Source organism: Natrix helvetica (genome assembly GCF_964273705.1).
Source record: "Natrix helvetica genome assembly, chromosome: 3".
NCBI lineage: Eukaryota > Metazoa > Chordata > Lepidosauria > Squamata > Natricidae > Natrix > Natrix helvetica.
Window position 1 is genome coordinate 116,111,680 of NC_138549.1, and position 25,070 is coordinate 116,136,749.

General features: G+C 41.7%; 1 protein-coding gene across 2 annotated transcripts in view; it reads left to right on the top strand.

The window, feature by feature from the left end:
• The first annotated feature begins 458 nt into the window (after nt 1-458).
• The window catches only part of BTBD19 (BTB domain containing 19), a 69,603-nt gene continuing 44,991 nt past the window's right edge, over nt 459-25,070 (top strand). For both annotated transcript variants that reach the window (XM_081948010.1, XM_081948011.1), the window contains exons 1-3: nt 459-764; nt 8,882-9,089; nt 11,849-11,902. In XM_081948010.1, coding sequence (XP_081804136.1) covers nt 673-764; nt 8,882-9,089; nt 11,849-11,902 — 354 coding nt within the window. In that variant the 5' untranslated portion in view covers nt 459-672. The remainder of the gene's footprint in view (nt 765-8,881; nt 9,090-11,848; nt 11,903-25,070) is intronic.

The window sequence follows — 25,070 nt, forward strand, 5'->3', positions numbered from 1 at the left end:
CGGGGGCGGGGTCGCATGTGCTGGCCACGCCCACACCATTTAGCAAAGGGGGGAAAGTTGCGATATGTCACGTGACGACGTGAGTTTGACATCCCTGATCTATGCGGTCGCTAAGGGTTAGCATTGTCTTAATCTAATCTAATTAATCACAGCATGAAATTTCTTAGCGGGAATTCCATCCCATTCCATGCAGAGAGAAATATTGTTTTAATTTTGTTAAAAGAATAGTTGGCAGTTAGACAACATCTCAGTTCCAAGCATGAGCTTTTTCCAAACTTTGAGCTGGCTCTAAGCACAAAGCCCACACATACAATTTCCGAAGGTAAGGAGAAGAGCCTGTTTGTTTTCTTTACAACAATCCAGACCCCTGACTAGATGATTTCTCTGAGCCAGCTCTTGGGACTCCCGGTTTCTGCAAGCCTTTTCCTTTATAGTTTCGTGGTCCCTCCCACAACAGCTGGATATGGGGGCTTTGGCAGCTGCCTGTTGCCTAGCAACAAAAGTCTTGCTTTCGACTTCTTTGGCCTTTCTCTGCATTCCTGCCCTGCCGCTGAGGCTCCAGCCAGCCGTGTCGTTTCTCAGTATAACCGCGATTGCAAGCAATAAGCCAAAGCCAAGGAAACTCGGGCAAAGCCCCTGTGTTTGGCTGCCCTTCCCAGCCGGGGCCGATTTATGGCCGCCGCCTCTGGCTCGGTTCTCCTGCTGGGGGATCCATCTGCTTTTGCTGCCTCCCTCAAGACTCTCATCAACAACCCCCAGTTCAGGTAAGCGTGCCACGCAATCTGCCTGCCTGCCTGCCGTTGGAACGAGCCCGAAGAACGGGCAGGGGTGATCACGTGACCGCCAAGCCCATTCCATTAGGCTGGCTGGAAAAGTTCACCCCACTATCGCAAAGAAGCAAGAAACGAACTTTGTGTGATTTTAAATCGTTTCCCTGACTTCGCACGGCAGTAAATGTGCTTGGTTCTCTGATTTTCCCCAGATCACAACTACGAGTCTGATTTGACAGAGAGTTTCTTTCCGGCCTATGTGGCTTCAGTTTATATCAAAAAGAATTCTGGGGTTTGCAGTAAAATTGCATACAAAGGCGTTGTGGTCTTCTTTTCCCTGGGCCCTGCTTTGATGAAAGCTTTTAGTTTTCGTCAAAGATTTTACTAAAAATAAACGACTGTTTGTAAGAAATGGAAGCCCTCCTTCCAAACCAGCGTTGATTTTGTAATCTTTCTAGTTGTAAGAATGGAAGGGAAAGAGTGAGTCACGTGACTGTTTTGGAAGCGTTGTCCTGGTCCTGTATGGATAGATGCAAAAAGATTTGGATTATCTGTTTTGGAGGCTATTGTGAGAAATGACAATGAGAGTCTCTCTGCAGGTATGCATTGTGAAATTTTTATTTGTATTTATTACATTTATATGCCATACATCTTGTCTAGAGGTGACTCTTAAGTGGTTTACAACAAGAGTAAAAGCAACAAGATAAAACGTTAATATAGCTTCAAACATTATCTTAATATTTTAATAAATATTCACATTAAAATTAACAAAGGTAGCAAGGATGGGAGCGAGATATAACTGGGATGAAGGTGGAAACTTTTGTAGTCCATTAACCACTCCAGAATGACATGCTCCCGTGGGGGGGGGGGGAACCAATTGCCAGAGCTAGATTTTTAAGGCAGAGATGGTATTCAGTAGGTTCTGACCAGTTCTGGAAAACTGGTAGCGGAAATTTTTGAGAAGTTCAGAGAACTGGTAAATACCACTTCTGACTGACCCCGCCCCCATCTATTCTCTGCCTCCCCAGTGCCAGCTGATCGGGAGGGAATGGAGATTTTGCAGTAACCTTCCCCTGCCACACCCACCAAGTCTATGCCACGCCCACCAAGCCATGCCCACAGAAGCGGTAGTAAAAATCCCACCACTGAGATTCAAAAATTTTGAAATTTAAAATCCCTACGGAAGGCCAGTGAGATGCAGGTCTTACCTAAAGGGGAGCAGTGTTCCAGAGGGCAGGAGCCATGGAAGAAAAGGCTCTTTTCCCGACCCACCAGGTGCAATTCCTTGACTGATGGGATCTGCAGCGTGTCCCTTCTGCCAGCATGGGTCAGGCAAGCCCATCCCACTTGAGTGAAATGTTCCTCAAATAATCCACACCCATGCAATAAAGGGTTTTAAAATGATAAGCAGAACCCTGCATTGGACCCCGAAACAACAGGCAACCAGTGCAGCTCATGCAACAACGGCATTACATGGGCCGCACTGGTAGCCCCTAAAACAGTCCACATAGCTGCCTTCTTCTCTAGCATTAGCTTCTGAATCCTTTTCGAAGGTAGCCCCATGTAGAGTGTGTTGCAGTAGTCCAGATCAGTGGTGGGATTCAAAAAATTTTAGTACCGGTTCTGTGGGTGTGGCAGGGGAAGGATATTGTAAAATCTCCATTCCCTCCCCACTCCAGGGGAAGGTTACTGCAAAATCCCCATTTCTTTCCGATCAGCTGGCACTCGGGATGCAGAGAATAGATGGGGGCAGGGGCAGTCAGAGGTTCACTTACCAATTCTCTGAACTACCCAAAATTTCCGCTATCGGTTCTGCAGAACTGGCCAGAACCTACTGAATACCACCTCTGGTCCAGACCTGGAAATGCAGCATGAATGATTTGATGCACAGTTACATTCATTTATTGTGCATTGACAGCCTAAAACATGAGCGTTAACTCTTAAGTATTGTTGCTACTACTTTGTCCTAGATAATTATTTCAAGTCAATTTAACTAAGGTCTGTTAAATGTGTAAACCTCTCTTAGAATCTATTCACTGCACTTGTTCTTGACAGGAAAAAAAATGTCTATAACCACAAGTGTGAGTGGGAAAAGGGTAAGTGGCAAAATGTGCCTTCTAGTGTGACAATCTCTTGGTTTCTTAGGTACTTGAGGTACAAGTATAAAAGGGTGGCATTTTGATGATGCACATGTTGTCATTTTGATGTAATTGCTGCTGGAAACAGACACCTATAATTATAGTAACAAGATTTGACAAAACCAGCCAATACATTTTTCATAAAAAGGAATTTGAATTACAATGTTAGTATCCAGAGATCATTTATATGATCTTATTCTAAGTAGCAGGCTTTTTTAGCAATCAGGTGAACAAGCTGGCTATTTAGAACAGGGAAACTATGCTGTATTGTATACTGTAAACCTATGTAGTTTATTCAATAATTCATGATGAAGCAAATCATGTAGTGTATTTATTGTGCTTTGTGTACTGTAGCATATTTTAATCTTGACTATGTCAGAATGTGATTTGATTTTGACTGATACAAAATTCAAAGGGAAAAATAAATTATATATTATGGACACAAAATCATTGACTCAAAAACTTGAGATTCATTGTGTGATTAATGTTTTCACCCTAATTTGTTATACGTGGAATTAAAGTCATATCATAACAACGGCATAGACAGCCAATTGACTCTATAAGCTAAGAGGCTTATAACTAGACCTAGATTTGGGTTAAAAGTTACGTAGCTGAATTTCCTGTTTTTTTCTTTCACAGTGTATACAACAGGGTCAGCCATGCACACTTTACAATCCAACAGAAGAATGAAACACCAAGTCTGTGGCAAAATCAAAGGCCTAAACTGTGATCTAGTAAAAGTTTAAGAAGGCCGTTATTTTCAAGATACTCAATCTATTTAAAGCATTCATGAGAATGACGATTAATAATATTGATAACCAACTGCTAATGGTAGAACATATATTGAATGTTCTCTTCCACATTTTCCATATTGAAAGTATTTTATCTGGCTTGAAAACATGAGCCATGTCTTCTGACTCTATTCCAAATGGTGCTGCTGATGCAATGCTCACATTGCACTGTCTGCTCTTCAGTGGTACTATATGAGGATAATTCATATTGTTTCTGTTATACTGAAGGAGTATATGAATCAATATGAATCAATATTTGCTTCTGCTTATATTATTGTATACTGTCAGAAATTAGTTGTTTTCTAGCCTAGGAAATTGTAACGTTAATACCGGACTGCAAATGTTATCTCACTGCTGAGTCTCGCTTCTATTCTTGGCTTCAAAGCTTGGCACATTTTTGAAAGCTAGTAGAAGAAATTGTTACACAGAATATCAAACTGTATAGATAAAGGAATCAAACTAGGGAGTTTTCCTGGCTCATAAATCCTTAAAGCATTCTGCCGAAAAACAACTTGGCAAAGTGGGGCAGCCACCCCTTACACAAGGCTATAGGAATACTCCACAGATAAAATAGACAGAGACAGGAGCTTGAACCAAAGAACGCTTTAAAGATCACGTTGGTAACGAATCTTTGTCTCTGATTGGATAAACTTTGTTTCTATCTCCCTAAAATGTATATAATACTCTGAGCCACTCTTCGAGGGTGTGGCTATTCCTTACATGCTTTTGTTTGTATGCTTTGGATATAGTTTGGTCACCCAGCTTTTGCTATAAATAAAAACTGATACTTTTTGCAAGCCTCCTCTGGGGTCTCACTCTGGCATCTCAGTGGCTCGGGGAAAACTCCTGGAACCTTACAATATGTTATCTAATCTGGTGACACAGCTTTCATTGCCTATGTAACACAAATAATCCAAGTTGCCTTTCCCAGAGAGAGCTGGCATAGAATACAAGGCTCATTTCTATAAGCCACAAATATTTATTAAGAAATCATATTATAGCTAACTTTGCTGAAAAGAAAATGAATTTTCTAACATGCTGAGTTGCAATATATTAGCAGTGAAAATGCATACACATTGTGAACAACAATGCTATAGTTCTGGGAGCATCACATGTACTAGATAGTGTCTGTGTCTTAATAAATTGAAGTAATATAGCTGCCACATGCTAAATAAATTAATAAAGTGCAATATAGTCATAAGTAGTAAACTTGTTTGAATGTTAGATGTTCCAACAATGTAAACTAATAATTATTAGCAAGGCTACTTGCTCTCTATCTTTTATTGTTTTTAATATACCGTATATCTTTGGGTTCTGCATCCTCAAAAGGAAAGTATCCTCCCCCCCATTTTAAATTGAAAAATAAACTTGTTCAGTCTTGCTCCCTGTAGAAAGCTTGTCCAATTTTAATATGTGTGGAGTTGGGTAGTTAATGCCGACTAGATGAAGACTCCAATAAAATGTACCGTATTTTTGGAGTATAAGATGCACCAAGATTTTGAAGATGCAAATTTTTAAAAAAGTAGGTAGGTAGATAGAGGAATGGGGGGGGGGGAGAAAGAGAGAGAAATACAGTAGGTAGGGAGGGAGAGAGAGAGAGAATAGGTAGGTAGGTAGGTAGGTAGGTAGGTAGATAAAGGGAGAGAGAGAGAGAGAAATAGGGATAGAGAAATACAGTAGGTAGGTAGGGAGAGAGAGAGTGTGTAGGTAGGTTGAGGGATATATATAGAGAGAGGGAGAAATGCAATAGGTAGGAAGAGGGAGAGAGAGTAGGTAGGTAGGTAGATAAAGGGATAGAGAGAGAGAAATAGAGAGATAGCGAGAAATAGAGAAATACAGTAGGTAGTTAGGGAGAGAGTGAGTGTAGGTGGGTAGGTAGGTAGGTAGAGGGATAGAGAGAGAAATAGAGATAGAGAGAAATACAGTAGATAGGTAGGGAGAGAGAGAGTGAGAGTAGGTAGGTAGATAGAGGGATAGAGAGATAGAGAAATACAGTAGGTAGGTAGGGAGAGAGAGTGTGTGTAGGTAGATAGGTAGGTAGGTAGATAGAGGGATAGAGAGAGAAATACAGTAGGTAGGTAGGGAAAGAGAGAGTGTGTAGGTAGTTAGGTAGTTAGGTAGGTAGGTAGAGGGAGAGAGAGAGAGAAATAGAGATAGAGAGAAATACAGTAGATAGGTAGGGAGAGAGAGAGAGAGAGAGAGAGAGAGAGAGAGAGAGAGAGAGAGAGCAGGTAGGTAGATAGAGGGAGAGAGAGAGAGAGAGAGAGAGAGAGAAATACAGTAGGTAGGTAGGGAGAGAGAGTAGATAAGTAGGTAGATGTTTCCAGGTGTATTTATCCATGTGCTGGAGAAGGAAATCGCTGACAATCTGCAGCACCTGACTTTGTTCCTGCTGGCACATAATTGATCCACATAATTCTCATCTATCAGTTAAAGAGCTTTCCAAAAGGGGGAAAAAAGTTCTTGTACTATGTAAACCTCCCCAAAACGGCCCATATTTTGGGAAAACGGGCCCATTTTTTTCAAATAAAAGCCATGAATAGCCTTGGGGGGGGGCTTGTATAGTGCTCCTGGGGGAGGCAAAAATGAGCAAAAAATGGCCCGTTTTTCACAAAAACGGGCCTATTTTTTGTCAAAAACATTGCATGCGTAGCCTTATGGAGGCTTATAAAGTGCTACTGGGCGGCTGGGGGGGGGGCAAAAAACACCCTGTGTTTTGCTTATTTCTGCCCTCCCCAGCCCCCTGGAGCTCTCTGAAAACCTCCATAAGGCTATGCACGGCCATTTTGGTGAAGGGGGCAGGGCTTTAGGAGGCACAAAATGCTGTATTCGATGTATAAGACGCACCCAGATTTTCAGCCCTTTTTTTGAGGCAAAAAGGTGCGTCTTATATTCTGAAAAATACGGTAGGTAATTCTTGGCTGATTTACATTATTCTGCAATAGCTATTGATCTGGTGCAGCTAGGAATTAAAATAATTGTCTTGATTGAGTGATGTTCCATTTCCTGGAGAAATTAAAAACACTCCATTTTCTGGCCTCCAAAAGTGAGAAAGTCATTAGGTAATGAAAAATAAAGTGAATGCCAAATAAGTTACCAAAGATACTCCTGTAGTTATCTAAATTTACACCCTTTACAGAGTGCTTTTTCACTACGTAATCTGGTAGGAATATCAAATTACATGTTCTTTATAATCTGGTGCAACAGATCATTTGAATCTAATGATCTTGAAATATATAACTGCCTGATCTGCAACACTGCTTGGAAAGCAGAAATCAGTACATGAGGCTCTACTCATTAAATTAGTGAGGTTATTGCCTTATTTTTATTTTCTCTGCTTGCAGTGTGTTCTGACCTTGTTATATACACCCATTCCCACATGTTAATTTATTCATCATTAGGTATTCTCTTTCTACTTTTTGTTGAAGGCAACATGACTAGTCCAATAAGTATCTGATGCAGAATAGAAAATGTCTTCCTTCTCAAGTTAGTCTCTAAAGTTGAGTATAATATGATCCTTTTTTCAAAGATGTCGGTCATCTTCAATTTTAACCAATCCCTCTTTTATGGTAAGGATTAGGTTGAGAATACTAGAACCTCGTGTTCTTTCATCTACCTCCTCACAAATGAAGTTGTCAACAATAGGGAAGACAAATTTCTTGGAACTTTGACTCTTAACAGAGATAGATTCCCAGAAGATATAAACAAAAATTAGAATCCCTCATTATCACTGATGCACGTCTCTTTGAAAGTGAGGCATTTTATTTGTGTCTTTTGATTGCCCAGGCAGTCTATAATAAACTCTCACTATCACTTTAGTTTTTTCTCACCTTTTACTTTTTCAATAAATCCCCACTTTCAACTATGTGTTATATACTTTGATTTTTTAATTTCTGATTCCCCTCCCTTATATTCAGTGAACACTCCATTCCTTCAATTGCACCTTCTCCTTTTGAGTAAATTCTAACCTTCCAATACTATGTATCAATCGTGAGTATCATCCCATCAAGTTTTAATTATATATGTCCCATCTTCCTGGGAGAAGATAAATAGTGCATTTCTCCCTGTTTATGCTGATGCTTTGCTGTTGAATTGTTTATGATCCTGTCAAATTCTGAGTCCCTGTTCTGGCCTCCTGTTTCTCCAATTGTATTCTGGTTCTTTGACTGGATATTGAGTTTTTAGTTTTGCCACCTTCCATCTTTTATTCTAGTTTAGTGCCTTGATGAGAGTAATAAAGCATCTGGCAAACATTTTCTCCCCAGGCCCTCTAATGCAAACCCTTCTTGCAACCCCATCTATGTAGCCAATAACTGATAGCTATGATTCTGTTTTCTCTTCTTATACTTTTACTCCCAGCTGAAATAACTGATACAAAATTACCTCTTTTATTTATTATTTAGATTTTTAAATTTTAAATATTTTAACTCAAGACAGTGAATGTCCATAATACTCCTTCCTCGTCTTTTCCCCACAACAACAACCTTGTGAGGTAAATTGAGCTGAGAGAGAGTGACTGCCCTGTCACCCAGCTGGCTTTCATGCCCAAGACAGGACTCAAACTCACAATCTCCTGGTTTCTACTATAGGCCAGCATTTTCACCATTACTTCAGACTGGCTTTTCTCAGTTTACTATCTTTCTATCCAAGACATCATAGTTTCCAGAGATTCTTCTTATTCACTCTTCTGTATATTTTCTGATTGCTCAAAAATGCCATGGTTTAAAACTAATGGTTTATATCAAGTGTTGAAAAAATGTGAAGCTATTTTTCTCCTTGAAAGTCCTAAAGACCAGGATATGGAAGACACAGTCACATGTATCCCTGCAAATGGGGAAACAGATTAAAATTGCCATAAGCTTCATCGTGAAAAAAAGAGAAAGACCAAAATGTTAAATAATTACATAAATGAGCAAGGCTCAGCAGTCAAACACTGTTGATGTTACAGGATCAGCGAAATCTAGAACTGCATTCGAATACATCATTGTGTCCATGTGCTCTTAGTAAGTAATTCAGCCCTTGGTTTCACTCACTTTATCAAAGGCCATCTGAATTCTTCATGTTGCCTCTCAAAAGGAGGCATCTACAGAAAGATAAGAAGAGAGCAGTCCAAGAAGCTGAGCCATCTATATGGTAAAGTCTGCTAATTATTCTGAGATCTGTGTGACTTCTCTTTCCACAGTGATGTAACTTTTCTGGTTGGCAAAGAGAAGCAGAAAGTCTTTGCACATCGCTGTCTACTCTCCACCCGCTGCCAAGTTCTACAGGCAATGCTAAGCCAGCCCAATGAGACACAGGTTCCACTGATCTTGAATCACATGCAGCCAGAAGTGTTCCTGACAGTCCTTGAGTACCTGTACACCAATGGTGTCACTCTCAACAATCTTACTGTAAGTATAATGTATACTACTTGTTGGGTTGGGCTTCCAGGGAAATGGATGTACGAATAATTAAAATTAGTAACAGGATTTTTAATTTGTTTGTATAATGAAATAGATGAATTTTGATATTTTATCAGCTTTTTAGTGACATATGAAAGCATTCGGGGTCTCTCCCCCCCCATCTTTTCCTGATTTTGATTGATTCTGCAGTTTGGAAATCTGTTCATATTATGTAGCCTTTTCTAATTGTGAATTTGCTGTTTTTGTAGTCTGTTAATAATTTTTTTTTTTAGCAAGAACCACCTTTAGTATAGATTTTTCCAGTAGGACAGTGAAGTGTGCAGTAAACAGATGATAATGAAAAATTAATGTGAAGATGATAATTTAAAAAAGGCCCTGGTGAATTAGTGGCCTAGAAAAATATTAGCTAGATATCCAAGTGGGTGACTGATCAATAAACTCTCTTAATCCACAGAACTGACAGCTAATACAGCTGTTGCATGGCTCAGTGCACTAAGATTCTAGATGGGTCCAGATGGCACTTGTAATGTGCAACATGTATGATTCCTTACCATATTTTCTCTGAACACAAAGAGAATCTTTCCTCATTTTAGTCATCAGCCAAATTTTATCTCTCTCTTATTTTTTCCTCCTAATGGAAATTATGCACGTAGACTCCCTGATTTGCCATTTTATGCATCTGCATGCTCAGCATTTTTAGTATTTACTCTTGCTTTTGCTTCTACATCAGTGGTTCTCAACCTTCCCAATGCCGTGACCTTTAATACAGTTCCTCATGTTGTGGTGACCCCCAACCATAAAATTGGTGTCGGTTCCTAAGACCATAGAAAATATGTGTTTTCCGATGGTCTTAGGCGACCCCTGTGAAAGGGTCATTCGACCCCCAAAGGGATTCTGACCCACAGGTTGAGAACCACTGTTCTACATGGTTATATTTTTCAGGTCAAGACTTTCAAAATACAAATTTATCACCTCATATCTACTTACCTTTTCTCATTGGCTGTCCGTATCTAACCACACACACACACACACCCAAAAAGAAAAGAAAATTATGTTATATGTGTGGCAAGTAACACAATCGATCTGCAATTAGTATTTTTTTAAATTAAAAAAAGTACATTTGATAAAATAAAAATTAGAAGGAACAAACTGTGTACAATCTGTATTGCAATTCAATGAACAACAACAACGAAAAAAACCCCTCTAATGACATAATGTGAATGAAGGCTCAGTTCTGGAAGCAGCCTTTGTGATCGTGATATGTGAAAAATAGGAGCATTAGTGTTTGCATTGAATTTCATCCATATTCATATGAACAATTCTTAATATTTGAAGCAAATCTTTTCCATGGAGTTCTGAATTGCAGAACCTTGAATTCTAAAATCCTATCACCACTGCAGTATAGAGAAACTGGTTGAAGATGGGAAAGAAGGATTCTTGTGTAGGAATGTTGGCTTAAGCAACTACTCTGAATAGCTTCCAGATAATAAGTCTTGTTGCTTAGCTTTTTGCTAATTTAACGTCGTTGGCAGCCACCCCAAAATCATTGGCACAGTTCTGATATAAGAAAACAGTAAAACAATTTTTGAATAAAGGGTTTCAAAACTACACTCGATATATGTCTTTTCCTTTACTAGCATGGAGGGATACAGAGAATTAGACATTGTGATCTTGGTGAATCTGACATTCCTTATTAAGCTGGCATTTAATTAATAGCGTTTAGTCTCTAGTTGTACTGTGTAATTTCAGAAATGCAACAACTTTATCTTTCCCATTATCAGTTGTGTCATTTGGGAAGTCCACTTTTATAGAGTATTTTTCTGCAATATAAGATCCTTTTTGGATGAAGATGACCGTCCATAGGGGCCATGAAATTGATGTTGGGTTTGGAGGTAGATATTGCCTTTACCATATTGTTTTTTTTACATGTGTGGAGGATATGATATCAGATTCCTTATTCTGGATCTCTCTTTCTGCTGTTGTTAATAGTGGTTAGTTTCACTTATTGGAAACAAAAAGGTACATTTTCCCACATATGTGCCTGAAGTAGTACGGTATCAAGATGATTATTTCAATGTACACCAATTCTCTTTACAGAGTTTTTTTTAATCTCCGATTTCCTTCCCTTGGTTTTTGATATCTATAAGAATCTTCAGAGTGAATTGTCCATAATTACAGAATGCAGTCATTAGTATGCACTTCTGAAATCACCAAGGCCCTAGAAATTCAAATATTATTTCACAAACCAGAAAATAAAATATATCATTAAATCTTCATCTTCCATTTTTTCTGTTTACTAGAGGAGATGAATGAATATGCAAATTAAAATCTGCAGATGTTATCTTAAAATAGAGTTGGGCAATTTATGTCTCATTATATTTTGTTGAGCTACAGCTGCCATCAAGCCAGCATATTAATTGCTGAGGAATGATGAAAGTTGCAGGTTTGTTTCCCTTCCTTTAAAAATGATCAAACAGTTAGAAAGAATGCATAGTGGGCAGAGATAATGTCTCCCAACAATCCTGAAGGTATCAGTCTGAATAATTTGTGATTCTGTTAACAATATACAACATTTCTGAAAAGATCAAAATACACTGAGAAGGCTCAAAGCATAATGAAATCACATATAAACTTTTCATACTGCTGGAAAGTACGAAAATAAAAAGTTTAGGTACATTTTTTTATCTTTGACAATATAAAGCGTGTGGCTTATTACAAAATATTTGCCTTATTCATTTTATCTGCAGGCCCTTGAGGTTTTGACTTCATCCATTGAGTATGGGTTAAATGACCTCAGAAAGGTAAGGATTCTACATTGCAGTTTATGAATCCTGATCTAGGATTTTATAATTATGGAAGTATGTGCTATGTAGTTAGTGGTATATATTGCAAGCAGTAGATTCTGGCTTATTTGATTTAAAGACTGCAAGATTTATATCCTTATATTGCTTTAGACACTTTGCTATTCTAGATTGGACTACAGATCATTTAACCCAAATTCTTGAGATCCCTGCCTATATAGAATTCATATACTGTTTATATACGTACAATGACAATAAAAGTAAAATATAAAATGGTAAGACTTTCTACCATTCCTCACTATAAAAGAGAAACCTTGTCAGTACAGTATTGATGTTGGCAGGACAGAACTACATATTGATTCTGTCCTTAATCAAAATGTTCTATCCTGCTACTTTTCTCCCTTAGTTTTATCTGTTATCAAGGTGTGCTGTCCTGCTATTTTCTTCCTGAAAGCCTAAGAAAATATTAAGTAAATTATTATAGTTTTGTAAGTGGAAGAAAGAAAATAATTATAGCAGTTACTACCAGTAAAAAGTAAGCTGATTTAATTAAATAAGAGTTTTTCCCCACTTGAACCCAGTCGTGACAAAAACCTGTCCTGGGAAGATTTTTGTTTTCTCTCCTGATTGAGTTTTATCAACTCAGGTTTGATTCTGGTAGTAACAGTCCTGTCCTCTTCATCTTTTATCCCCAGAGCATTGAGTGGAGCAACCTTAAGTTATCTTTAGCACAGTGGGTGGGCTGTATATTCTAATCTAGCACCTTCCAAGAACGCTCTCAAATCATCCAAAGAGAGGCTTTGTCACTTGTTATCACAAGGAGGTCAGATGATCCCGTGACTTGAAACAGAGGCAATCTGAGCCGGACATGGCAGTGGGAATTTCACACTGTTATCCTTTTCTGCAAGCTAAGAGATGGATGATAGCACTTCTACTCAGCAGTGGGAAAGGCCTCTTATTAAATGGAAGCCAAGTAAAGACTGTATTTAGAGGAAGGTTTTGTAGAAAAATTATCATAGATATGGTATATTAAGCAGAAATGTAAGATCTAAAGGTGAAATTTAAGCTGAGCCTTCATTATATGTTGATTTTTCATTAATTTGAATTTACATACCATTTGTTAAAAGTCCCAATACCTCTGACTTTAATAATAAATTGAAGTTTTGTGTGTTAAAAATATATTGCTTTTGTCATTGATATCAAGAAACCCGGGGAACAGCATTAGGGATTCCTATTATCTAAATGAAAATTCGAAATTCTACTTTGGAAACTGATAATCCTCTATATATGTGGCCACACACAAATTAACTGCCGGTGACTTGGAGGAAGCAGCGTATATTGGGTACTTCCAGGTTTACATGTCACATTGTTGGTGGCACCCCTGAGCTTTGGCACGGCAAGTGTTGTTGAACACAGGAACTGCTGACATTGTAGAACTTTGTTCTCATGACTTAGTTAACATCTGTCCTATTTAGACAAATCCAATTTGGATAATTCCTATTATGTGAAGGCTTTGTGTCTCCATTTGGTTTGCTTCTATTTTGGACAAAAATCCATGTTTTCCCTCCAAGTGTTTAGTTCTAGAGCTTCTTTCTTTAAACCCTCAGCTACATTTAGCCAGTTTCCTGACAAATTGACAATCGGCTTCTTTTCAGAGGTGGATTTTTGCCAGTTTGTCCCAGATCGGATGAACCGGTAGTGGCGGTGGTGGGAGGCTCTGGCCACCTGCCTGGACGCTTCTGCACATGCACAGAAGTGTTGCACGCATGCGAGAGAGCACATGTGGACACAAGCAAATGGGAAGTAAAATAAATTGAAACCCACCACTGCTTTTTTTTCCCTTTTCCTTTCTCTTTTTTTCTTTCCCATGTTTACACAATTCCAATTATAACATTTGTATTTACTGGAATTGTGATTATTTTGTTTGGTCAAACCTATTGAATTATGTGTAGTGATGAAATATAGTCCATATAAGTTAGCCATCTTCCACTTCCGCCCTATTGGAATCCCCCTCCCCCCAATTAAATTAGCATCTAATATCAGAGGTAAGGGACGCGGTGGTTCAGTGGCTAAGACGCTGAGCTTGTCGATCAGGTTGGTAGTTCAGCGGTTCGAATCCCTAGCGCCACGTAATGGAATGAGCTGCCATTACTTGTCCCAGCTTCTGCCAACCTAGCAGTTCGAAAGCATGTAAAAATGCAAGAAGAAAAATAGGAACCATCTTTGGTGGGAAGGTAACAGCGTTCTGTGCGCCTTCAGCATTCAGTCATGCCAGCCACATGACCACGGAGACATCTATGGACAGCGCTGGCTCTTCGGCTTTGAAACGGAGATGAGCACCGCCCCGTAGAGTCAGGAACGACTAGCACATATGTGCGAGGGGAACCTTTACCTTTTATCAGAAGTTTAGACTTTCCTGGGAGTAATCTGAAGGAAACTCTAAGTGCTGGCCTTTTCTTAGAAACTGCTCAATCTCCTTCATAACAGTTGTTGTGGTTTGTTTTGAATATTTTACAGTGTTCTATGTTTTGTTCTTTTCCATTCTAAGCCTCATTTTCAGTAGACCAGATAAAGGTCAGTTAGGATATGGTTACAAACATTGAGTGTTCTTGTTTCTCATTTTAACCCACGGAAAAAGATATGATCTCCCCCCCTACCTCCCCGTATAGGGCAAGTTCAGAAGAAAACAGTTATACTGTACATCATGATACTAGGTGGGATGCTACTGCAAAGCAAGAATGGGAGGTTTTTTTTGTTTTTTTGCCAAATCATATGCTGGCTGGGTATTCACAAATAGTATCAGGTTTAATTTGTTGGTGTTCACTCACTGGGTGTTGTACAAGTGGAATACTGCTTGTTCTCATGTGTCCTGTTGACGCAATTGTCTAGTCAGGGGGGCCCACCAGTCTTTCTTATATTAATCTCATCGTGCTTTTTCTCATCTGGTGCCAGTTCTTTGGAATCAGGTTCCATCAGTTCTATACCTTGTGTTTGAACTGTCAGATTTTAAAGAGATACTAGTATTAAAAATGTTTCTTTCTTATGGGCCTTTGTTAATCTGCTTTAAGTATTACTTTTATGCAGCAAGATATTAAGCATTTAACGATGTTTTAATGGTTATTTTAAATCATATGGACCACTCAGATGACTGGGGCTTATATAAGTGTGATTTTAAATTGGATGGTAGTGAGATTGTGCCTTTTTGATATTATGTTTTACTGTTTTATTCTGCTACAGGGAACAAAGTTGATGCATCTGTATAACTAGTTATAGGTGCATTTTTATGAAAAACGAACATATACTGGCAATATAACTACTACTGCAGGAGGGAAAAAAGAAACCAGTATTAATTCATGACCTCATTTGAAAAAAGTTGGAGAAAATTAACATCCCGTTGGACTAAACAAACAATTCCAGATAATGATGGCATCCACTAGGAATATATAGTGCTATATTGAAGTACTAAAGCAACTATTGGGGCATATAATCCAAGACGTTGGTGCTTCATTCTGTTTCCCTTGTCTAGTTCTGAGAGATAAAATGGAATTATGCACTTTCATGTGCATGTGAAAAGAATTAATTCCATTTGCATGAACTCTAAGAACAGAAACAAGTGTTCCTTACCTGCTTTTCTCTTTGCTTTCTGTTCCAGACATTAGTAGCTAGTATTTAGAATGCTTAAAATATGCCAGCTAATAAAGTGAATCTGATAGTATACCTGTTCAAGTGATTGTACTCTTATTTTAACCACCCTCTTTTCAAAAAAAGCAATAACTACCAGAAAAGAGGGGGGGGACCTATTCTGGGAATAGGAATCCATGGTTTTTGAATGGCTTGGCATTGAATTGCAGAATTAGTTACATCCTATGACAGTGTATTGCACTTAGAGATGGCAATATGGAACTCAGGGGTCTCCAACCTTGGCAACTTTAAGACTTATGGACTACAACTTCCAATTCTGGGAGTTGAAGTCCACAAGTCTTAAAGTTGTCAAGGTTGGAGACCCCTGCGTCTAGACCAGTGATGGCGAACCTATGGCAAGCGTGCCACAGGTGGCAGGTGGAGCCATTTTTCAGGGCACGCGAGTTCACCTTTTTAAAAGCCATTTTTCGCCCTCCCCAGGCTCCAGAGGCTTTATAGGAGCCTAGGGAGGGCGAAAAGAGCCTCCCCCGCCCCCCCCCCGAGGCCCTCCGGAGGCTTCAGGGACCGTCCGTAGGCTTCCCTGAAGCCTTCGGAACGCTTAAAACAACTCTCCGAGCAAACCGGAAGTGACCTCCAAGCAAACCGGAAGTGAACCGGAAGTGACTTCCATTTTGTTCAGATTTCCAGGGAAACATAAAACACTCGACTTTTTTTGTTATTACAAGTAAGAATATACATAGGCTGAGAAAAATGCCACGTATTAATAAGAAGATAGTGAAAATGCATCTAAAGCAGAGGTGGGTTTCTGCTGGTTCGCCCCAGATCAGGTGTACCAGTAGTGGCGGTGGCGGTAAGTTCTGCCCACCTGCCTGGATGCTTCTCCGCATGCATAGAAGTGTTGCACAAGTGTGTGAGTGTGTGCGTGCGCGCAAGTGAACCAGTAGTAAAATAAATTGAAACCTACCACTGATCAAAAATAGTATTTTAACTGGCAGTGTTAATTATTGGTTGATTTTTTTGTATAAAAGTGTGTGTGTGTGTGTGTACATGAAAACATATATATATTTGTTTTCGTAGATTTTCACAGGTATAGGTATGCTGGTCTTGTTGTATTTGGGTCTTTTCCCATGTAAGATTGAGATTGTCTTGGCAACGTTTCAGCGAGGTCTCACTCGCCATCTTCAGGCTGGGTTTTGGGCTTAAAGCATGGTCGGAGCTGCTGTCTTTCTATAAATCTTGGTGGGGGTGTGTGGAGTGCTGGCTTTGTTTCAGTAAGTGGAATGATTGGTTGTGTGGTTGTATCATGATTGGTAGATTGGTGCTGATTGGTGCTGGCTGTGTGTCCGTTGTTGTTTCATGTTGTAATGGCCTGGGTATCGTCGAAATAGAGAAACACCCTCACAACATGAATAAACATGACGATACCTCCCGCCTACCAGACATCTGGAAACAAGCCCTAGTCAACAAACAAGCCCCACCCACCACCCATTACAGCACAAAACAACAATGGACACACAGTCAGCACCAATCAGCACCAATCTACCAATCATGATACAACCACACAACCAATCATTCCACTTACTGAAACAAAGCCAGCACTCCACACCCACCGACCAAGATTTATAGAAAGACGGCAGCTCAGGCCACACTTTAAGCCCAAAACCCAGCCTGAAGATGGTGAGTGAGACCTTGCCGAAACGTTGCCAAAACAATCTCAATCTTACATGGGAAAAGACCCGATCAAATATGCAACAACATGAGATTATTCACAATTTCTCTATCCTCTGAAGAGGAGCAAACATGTGTTCCCAGAAATAACATAGTAACAAAGACTCATAAAAGGATGGGACAGCTGGATGAGAAAGAATTAGGTCTTGACTATAAACCCAAATTAGTGGCTTTTGGAGGGACTTTCTTAGGAAGGGAATAGAACGGAATCATGGAAATAAACAAGGGAGAAGTGGCAGCTGGCTCTGGACATAAACTCATCCATCTGTTCTATGCAGGTTTAAAAGCCTAGGCACTGTCCCCTGGGGAGTTGTCATAATTGTCATTTCCTTGCTGACTTGGTGATCCAAAAATAGCCTTATGCGACCATCAGGAGTTTCCCAATTGATACAAATACCTTAGAATGTGGGAGTAGCAGGAAACTACAATTGGATGAGCACATCCATACAACACAAGACAGCTCACAAAGGAGACTAAGAAGGAATTAATGTCATGACCCTGGCAATTAGGAGGAAGTATTGAATCTAAAATGTGGGAATTCTTCTCGATTTAACAAAAGAAAAAAAAGATTTAGAAAATACGATGGTACGAACTTGAAAATTTTACACAATATTGTAATGCAGATATTTTAAAATTTTTTGAGAGAACAGAAAAATTGGAATAATAGTATCTGCAACAAGGAGAGACAAAAGTAGAATTAGATAATTGTAAAGATTGCAGGACAAGAGCCATGTTGGTTTGTGGTAGCCAAAATCAGAAGAAGTCTGATGCCATCTTTTCAGGCAAACCAATTTTATTAAAAGGAATCAGCTTTTGTGAACCACAGCAGAAATGAATAGCTAAAAAGAAATAGAATTTAAACTGGAATGATGGGGGGGTAGAGGAGGAAGAAGACAGTGTGGTTAGGCCTATGCGAGTTATTGGTGAATCAGATTGCAAATACCTTTTTCAATTAACAATTGTAATTTAAATGTTAAAACTTTCTGTGTTTGTCCAGATTTTCTAAGAAAGCCTAACCGATTTCATGTATAGAAGTTCAGCAGCCTCTTGTTGAATATTATTGGTGACATTTTTTTTGTTCCATAGTAGTTGTTCTGAGATCTGTAATGGAGCATCTGGAGAGATTAAAATGCTTTGCTATTATTTTGTCTTTGTTCTGAGTTCTGATGTCAAACTTGGGTTTACCTATTAATTCGTTTATGCAAACTCTGGCATGTTTGTCAATTGCCTCAAATTAAATCCTATATCATTTTAGCTACTCCTTGTATCTGATAAAGTGAGCAATTTAAATACTTTTATGCTAAAATACATTATCAGACTACTCTCTAATTATAAATGTGACCAGAAGTGGCCCACTCTAGCTCCAGGATATCCCATATGTATACTTTTCAAAAATGTTGTTTCTTAAAATTCAATTTGTTTCACTGATAAATAGTTTTTAAAATATCCATACCGATACCAGGAAGCAACTACCACCCTGCAGCTTTATTACCTCTTTCTGATTCAACCTTTCCAGTTTACAACCCCCCTCCCATTCCCAGAGTTAAATAAACAAGATCTGAAATGTTTGCAGTCTGTTTAATTCCACAGGGATTGAAGTTTCCCAGAAGCTCCAACTCTGTCTCATTTTGTATAGAGTCAGCATTTTGTAACTGCATAAGTAAGCGAATCCTTATCTGAAGATAAGTGAATATACTTTGGCAGGACAATATAGTGTTTCTAAATGTAAAAGAACAAATTGAGAACACATTGATTTTTTTAAACTACCAGTTTAATAAAAATGGGAGTAGCGTGATACCAACAGCTGGTCCTGTCATTGAGCATTGCTGAGTGCTTTGGAAAGGACAGGAGAAACAGGTTTGGGGTTTATTGTAATCAAATACTTCAGTTGCTCTTCAACAGAAAGAAGACCGGCTAGTCAAATAAAATATCATACATTAAATAAATCACAAGAGCCAGCACTGAAGTATTAATCAATTATCAGTCACATTTATAGGCCATAATTTATTAGGCAAAAAAGTATATCCTTGCCAGCTAATTTGAAGTCATGTTCCATTTTTTAGGGCCAGCTGGAAAGAAAGTACAGATCTGTAGGGCAGGATGGTATGTATTAGGCTACGGTTCTTATAAATTTTGTTGGCCAAGATCATGCTGGCTGGAGATGATGGGAGTTGATACCTGCAACCAAAGACTTCTAGGATGGTAGTGTACTATGTCATATGATGGGCTTAGAAATAGTGTTCTGTTTCTGGGGATATAAATATAAAATGTATTAGCTTATCTGCCAATGCAGAGAGCCTAGGACTGTGATGGCGAACCTACAGCACACGTGCAAGAGGTGGCGCGCGGTGCCCTCTCTGTGGGCACATGAGCTGTTGCTCCAGTTCAACTCTTCTGTGCATGTGCGCGTGCCTCATGCTGGCCAGCTGGTCTTCGGGTCTCTGCCTCACATTTGTGGGGGGGGCTGCGTGCGGGGCACGCGTGCATGCATGGGGCATGGGGCGCTTGCAGGGGACTGCATATGCTTGCAGGGGGCTGCATGCAGATGCATGGGAGCAAATGCGTGGGGGGCGCTCATTGCATTTGGGGGGTTCAGGAGCGCAAGCGCACTTTGCACGTGCCGTGGGCACTTGGTCCAGAAAAGGTTAGCCATCACTGGCCTAGGATAATAAATTTAGTGAACTGTGCAACAGGATATCCAAATTCAAATTCAAATTTTTTATTTGTTAGCTGCTCCCTCTCCACAGGGGACTCGGGGCGGTGTACAATAAAAATATACATGCATACATGCATACATATAGACATACAGGTACACACATATACATACATATACATACATGTACATACATGGAGGAGGTAGTAATCAAACATATATCACATTAATAATAATAATAGAAAATTAAAAATTAGCCATTAAAATCCCATGATAAAATACAATTTAAAAGGACTGTCAGGAGGAGGATAAACTACGGTTGAGCCAGGCCAGATAATTGAAAGAGGTGGGTCTTGAGCTTTACACGGAAGGAGCGGAGATCGGAAGTAATCCTGATGTCAAGGGGGAGGTCATTCCACAGGGCTGGGCCCATCACAGAGAAGGCCCTGCTCCTGGGTGTCGCCCCCCGACACTGTTTAGCGGACGGCACCCGGAGAAGTCCCTCTCTGCGTGAGCGGATTGGTCGTAGGGATGTATGGGGCAGGATACGATCCCGCAAATAACTAGGTCCTATGCCATAGAGCGCTTTAAAGATCATGATCAAAACCTTGAAACACACCCGGTAGACCACAGGAAGCCAGTGCAGCTCGCGCAGGAGAGGTGTTACATGGGAGAACCTAGTCCTCCCCATAATCACCCGCGCGGCCGCATTCTGAACCAACTGTAGTCTCCGAGTGCATCTCAAGGGAAGCCCCATGTAGAGAGCATTGCAGTAGTCCAGGCGAGACGTCACTAGCGCATGGGTGACTGTGCGCAAGGCATCCCGGTCCAATAAGGGGCGCAATTGGCGCACCAGGTGGACCTGGTGGAACACCCCCCTTGCCACGGCTGTTACATGGTCATCCATGGACAGCCGGGCATCTAGGAGGACGCCCAAATTGCGCGCCCGTTCCATGGGGGCCAGTTGCTTGCCCCCAATGGCCAGAGATGGAAGCAACTGGTTGAACCGGGGGGGCGGAAGCCACAGCCACTCCGTCTTGGAGGGGTTGAGTTTAAGTCGGTTGTCATCCATCCAGACCCGTACGGCTTCCAAGCACCGGGATATCATTTCGATGGCCTCATTGGGGTGGTTCGGGGTGGAGATGTACAGCTGAGTGTCATCAGCATACAGATGGTATCCCACCCCAAAACCACGGATGATCTCGCCCAGCGGTTTCATGTATGTGTTGAACAGGAGTGGCGAGAGAACCGACCCCTGTGGCACCCCGCAAGTGAGGGGGCTCAGGGTCGATCTCTGCTCCCCTGCCAACACACGTTGCGTCCGGCCGGAGAGGTAGGAGCCGAACCACCGCAAAACGGTGCCCCTGACTCCCAACCCCCATAGCCGGTGCAACAGGATACCATGGTCGATGGTATCGAAAGCCGCCGAGAGATCTAATAGGACCAGGACAGAGGAACAACCCCTATCTCTGGCCCTCCAGGGATCATCAACCAACGCGACCAAGGCCGTCTCCGTGCTGTGCCTGGATCGGAAGCCGGACTGGCATGGGTCTAGATAATCATTCTCCTCCAAGTGACGTGGAAACTGTTGGGCCACCACACTCTCAACAACCTTCGCTAAAAAGGGAAGGTTGGAGACTGGACGATAATTAGCTAGCTCCGTTGGGTCCAGGGAAGGCTTCTTGAGTAGGGGTCTCACAACCGCCTCTTTCAAGGCAGCTGGCAGAGACCCCTCGCCCAACGAAGCGTTCACTAGGCCCAGGAGCCAGTCGCGTGTAACCTCCCAGGATGCCAGTACAAGCCAGGAGGGGCACGGGTCCAATAAACATGTGGTAGGTCGCAGACGTCCACGTAACTTGTCCAAATCCTCGATGGCAACCGAGTCAAACTCCTCCCAGAATGGTCTCTCAAGACTCGCCACGGGCGTCTCGACTGGACCACTGAAAGGGACCCATCCCATCCGGATTTGAGCGACTTTGTCCTGCAGATATTTCCCAAACTCCTCTGCTCTGCCCTGCAAAGGGGCTTCCTGCGGCCTCTGAAACAAGAGGGAGCGGGTCACCCGGAACAGGGCAGCAGGGCGGTTATCTGCAGACGCAATAAGAGCGGCACAATGGTGACGTTTGGCCGCTCTTAATGCCACAAGGTACGTCCTTAAATAGGTTCGTGCCTGTGCTCGGTCAAATTCGGAGCGGGAGGATCTCCAACGACTCTCTAGGCGTCTCTTGTGGCGTTTCATCACCCTTAGCTCCTCGGTAAACCAAGGAGCCAGAGTGGTTCGTTGCCGCAGGAGAGGCCGCAGAGGCGCCACCCGGTCAAGGGCTCCGTCAGTCGCACTATTCCATGCGGCTACCAGGTCCTCCACCCGGGGGCGGGTCAGGTCTACAGGAGGTGGCCCAAGCTCCGTCTGGAACTTATCAGGTTCCATCAGGCGCTTGGGGCGGAACCATCTAATGCCTTCCGGCTCCGCCTCCCCGCAACGGGGGGTAGCACCAGGGAAGTCAAGTCGGAGAAGTGAGTGATCCGACCATGACAGGGGAGTGATAGTTAAATCCCCTATTCCCAGATCACTCGTCCACTGGCCAGAGACATAAACAAGGTCCAACGTGTGGCCCCCTTCGTGGGTAGGGCCCTGAATTAATTGGGTCAGGTCCATGGCTGTCATGGAAGCCATGAACTCCCGAACCCCCTCAGACGCTTCTCCCATCGACGGCAAGTTGAAATCCCCCATCACTAAAAGTTTGGGGGTCTCAACCGCCACCGATGCGATCAGCTCAAGGAGTTCAGGCAGGGCCGCTGATGTATAGCGAGGAGCCAGGTACACTATCAGCAGGCCCCACTGCCTCCCTGGGCCCCACCTCATGACAAGGGACTCACACCCGGATGTCTGCGGCACAGTGAACTCTCTCGGCTCTAAGTCTTCCCGGATAATCACTGCTACCCCACCGCCCCTTCCCTGGGCCCGAGGCTGGTGAAATGCTCGATAACCTGGCGGGCACATTTCCATGAGGGGGAGACCTCCCTCGTGGCCCAGCCAGGTCTCAGTTATTCCTGCGAGGTCCGGCTCCCCCTCCAGAATTAGATCGCTGATGAGGGGGGCCTTGTTAACAACAGACCTCACATTGCATAACAACAGTCTCAGGCCCTGTGTCTGTAGGTCCTGACCACCTAGTATGCGGGGGTTGGTACAAGTGACCGGGTATAACCAGCACCCCCGGTCTCCCAACCGACTCCGAGTTCTTAATCTGTCCTTGCACCCGCCCCTCCCCACGACCGTTGATATCAGAGAGCCCTGTAATGGAATGCTGTCTTCCGTCTCCTCCCCCGCTCCGCTCCCTCCTCTTTCGACCACACCTAACCGCCTGGCTCTACTATCACTCCTGACCTGGTCCATCCCCCCCCATCCCTGGGACCCCTTACAATTTTTAAAAAACAATTAATTAAAAAACCCCTCAAAGAACGCTTCCTCCACCTCTCTGGGTTAATCAACCCGTCCTCGAGGTGGGCCCTTGAGAGGGCTGGAGGCCATAACTGCGAGAGGGGGGACTCTCGCAGCCGCAGCAGGTCTAGCCTCGAGTATAACATGTTAAAACAGGGCTAAAACACATCAAGTGGGAGCTGTCGATGTTAGTATGGGTTAGTGAACCACAGTTTCCCACTAGGGGATAAATACACATCCTGGATGGAACGGATGGAATAGTCGTGGCTGAGGGGATAGGCAGATGGATATAGTCCGCATCTTGATGGAAATGATGGGCTGATGGAATAATAAGATAGGATAAGATAGCCAACTGGTAAATAGAGAGGACTGGGAGGTAATGGGCGGAGTTGATATCAAATCAACTCTCTTAATCCTCTAGTGCGTTTGCCCCTATAGCTCTTCCAAAAATTGGACAAGAAAAGCATTATGTGTAAGTTATATTATCAATGCTGTTGTCCTTCACAGATCTTAGAGCAACAAACATATGGTCCCAGAGCATCCAGTCAATAGTCAACTCTCTTGCTTTAAGAAGAAAATGTCTTTAAAAGATGGAACTGAATTACACTGGAAATGAAATTCTCCCAAGGGAACAAGGTAACAAAAACCTCAGTCAATTTTCTGGGGAGATGGCTGAGTTCCTCTTGCCCTTTGATTTTTAACACTAGACTTGACTGATTTACAATCCGACCCGCTGGGATTGGTGAGAATGTATGCTGCTTCCATTCCCCCTACCACGGGGTCTCCCAGCAACATATGAGTTTGACTCTGAAGTGAGTGGGACAGGGTTACTAACAACTTCTGGTGGATCAGACAAGGGTGGAAGTGACCCCTGGTGTGATAGACAATCCCTTGCAGATGTGCAAATGTTTTGACAAAGAAACTATCTGCAGATCTTCCTCTACTGCCTTACATAGTTATTGAGGTTTTCTCTATTTCTTTCAGCTTCTTGTGCCCCACTGGAGCCCTATAAATGTTTAATCCTTTGTTATGTAAAACTTTACATAGTGGGCCAAAAATAATTAAATATTTTTCTGTTATTTAAGAACACTTCTAACGTTTCTTTGGTTTAACATAAATGCTGAGGTTGGCATTAATGTAGTTTCTAATCCCATATGGAGCACGATAAGTAGCCATATTACCTGATGGTAAAAAAATTCAGGAATCTAGTAGTAGTACCTTTTCCAGTCAACACATTTTATCAGAAGGCATATGATTTTGCAATTTCACCAGATGCATTATAATTATCAATTACTAAGGTACTTGCAATCTGTCTCACCTGTTATTTGCACCTTCTTAACCAACCTGTTTCCTCCACTTCCCACCCCTGCCCCAATTTAATCTATAAATCAATCTAACCCTCCTATGTTTTGGATGAAGCTAATGCTGCAGCTCATGAACGCTATTAATAAAATTGTTAGCCGAAAAGAGGCTTTTGATTTTTTTTTTACTATCATAAATTAACACAGCTCTCCACTTATGATGTCTACTTAATTGTTAAATGTGACTCATGTCCAAAAGTGCAGTCAATGCTATATGACAAATCACCATCATGTTATTGCCAAGGAAACAGCATGGTTTTATCCCTAAAGACACAAGGGATTCAGCTCAACTCAAGTTGCTGTCAAGTCATCATGGGAAATTCACCCTTCCATTATGCATGAATT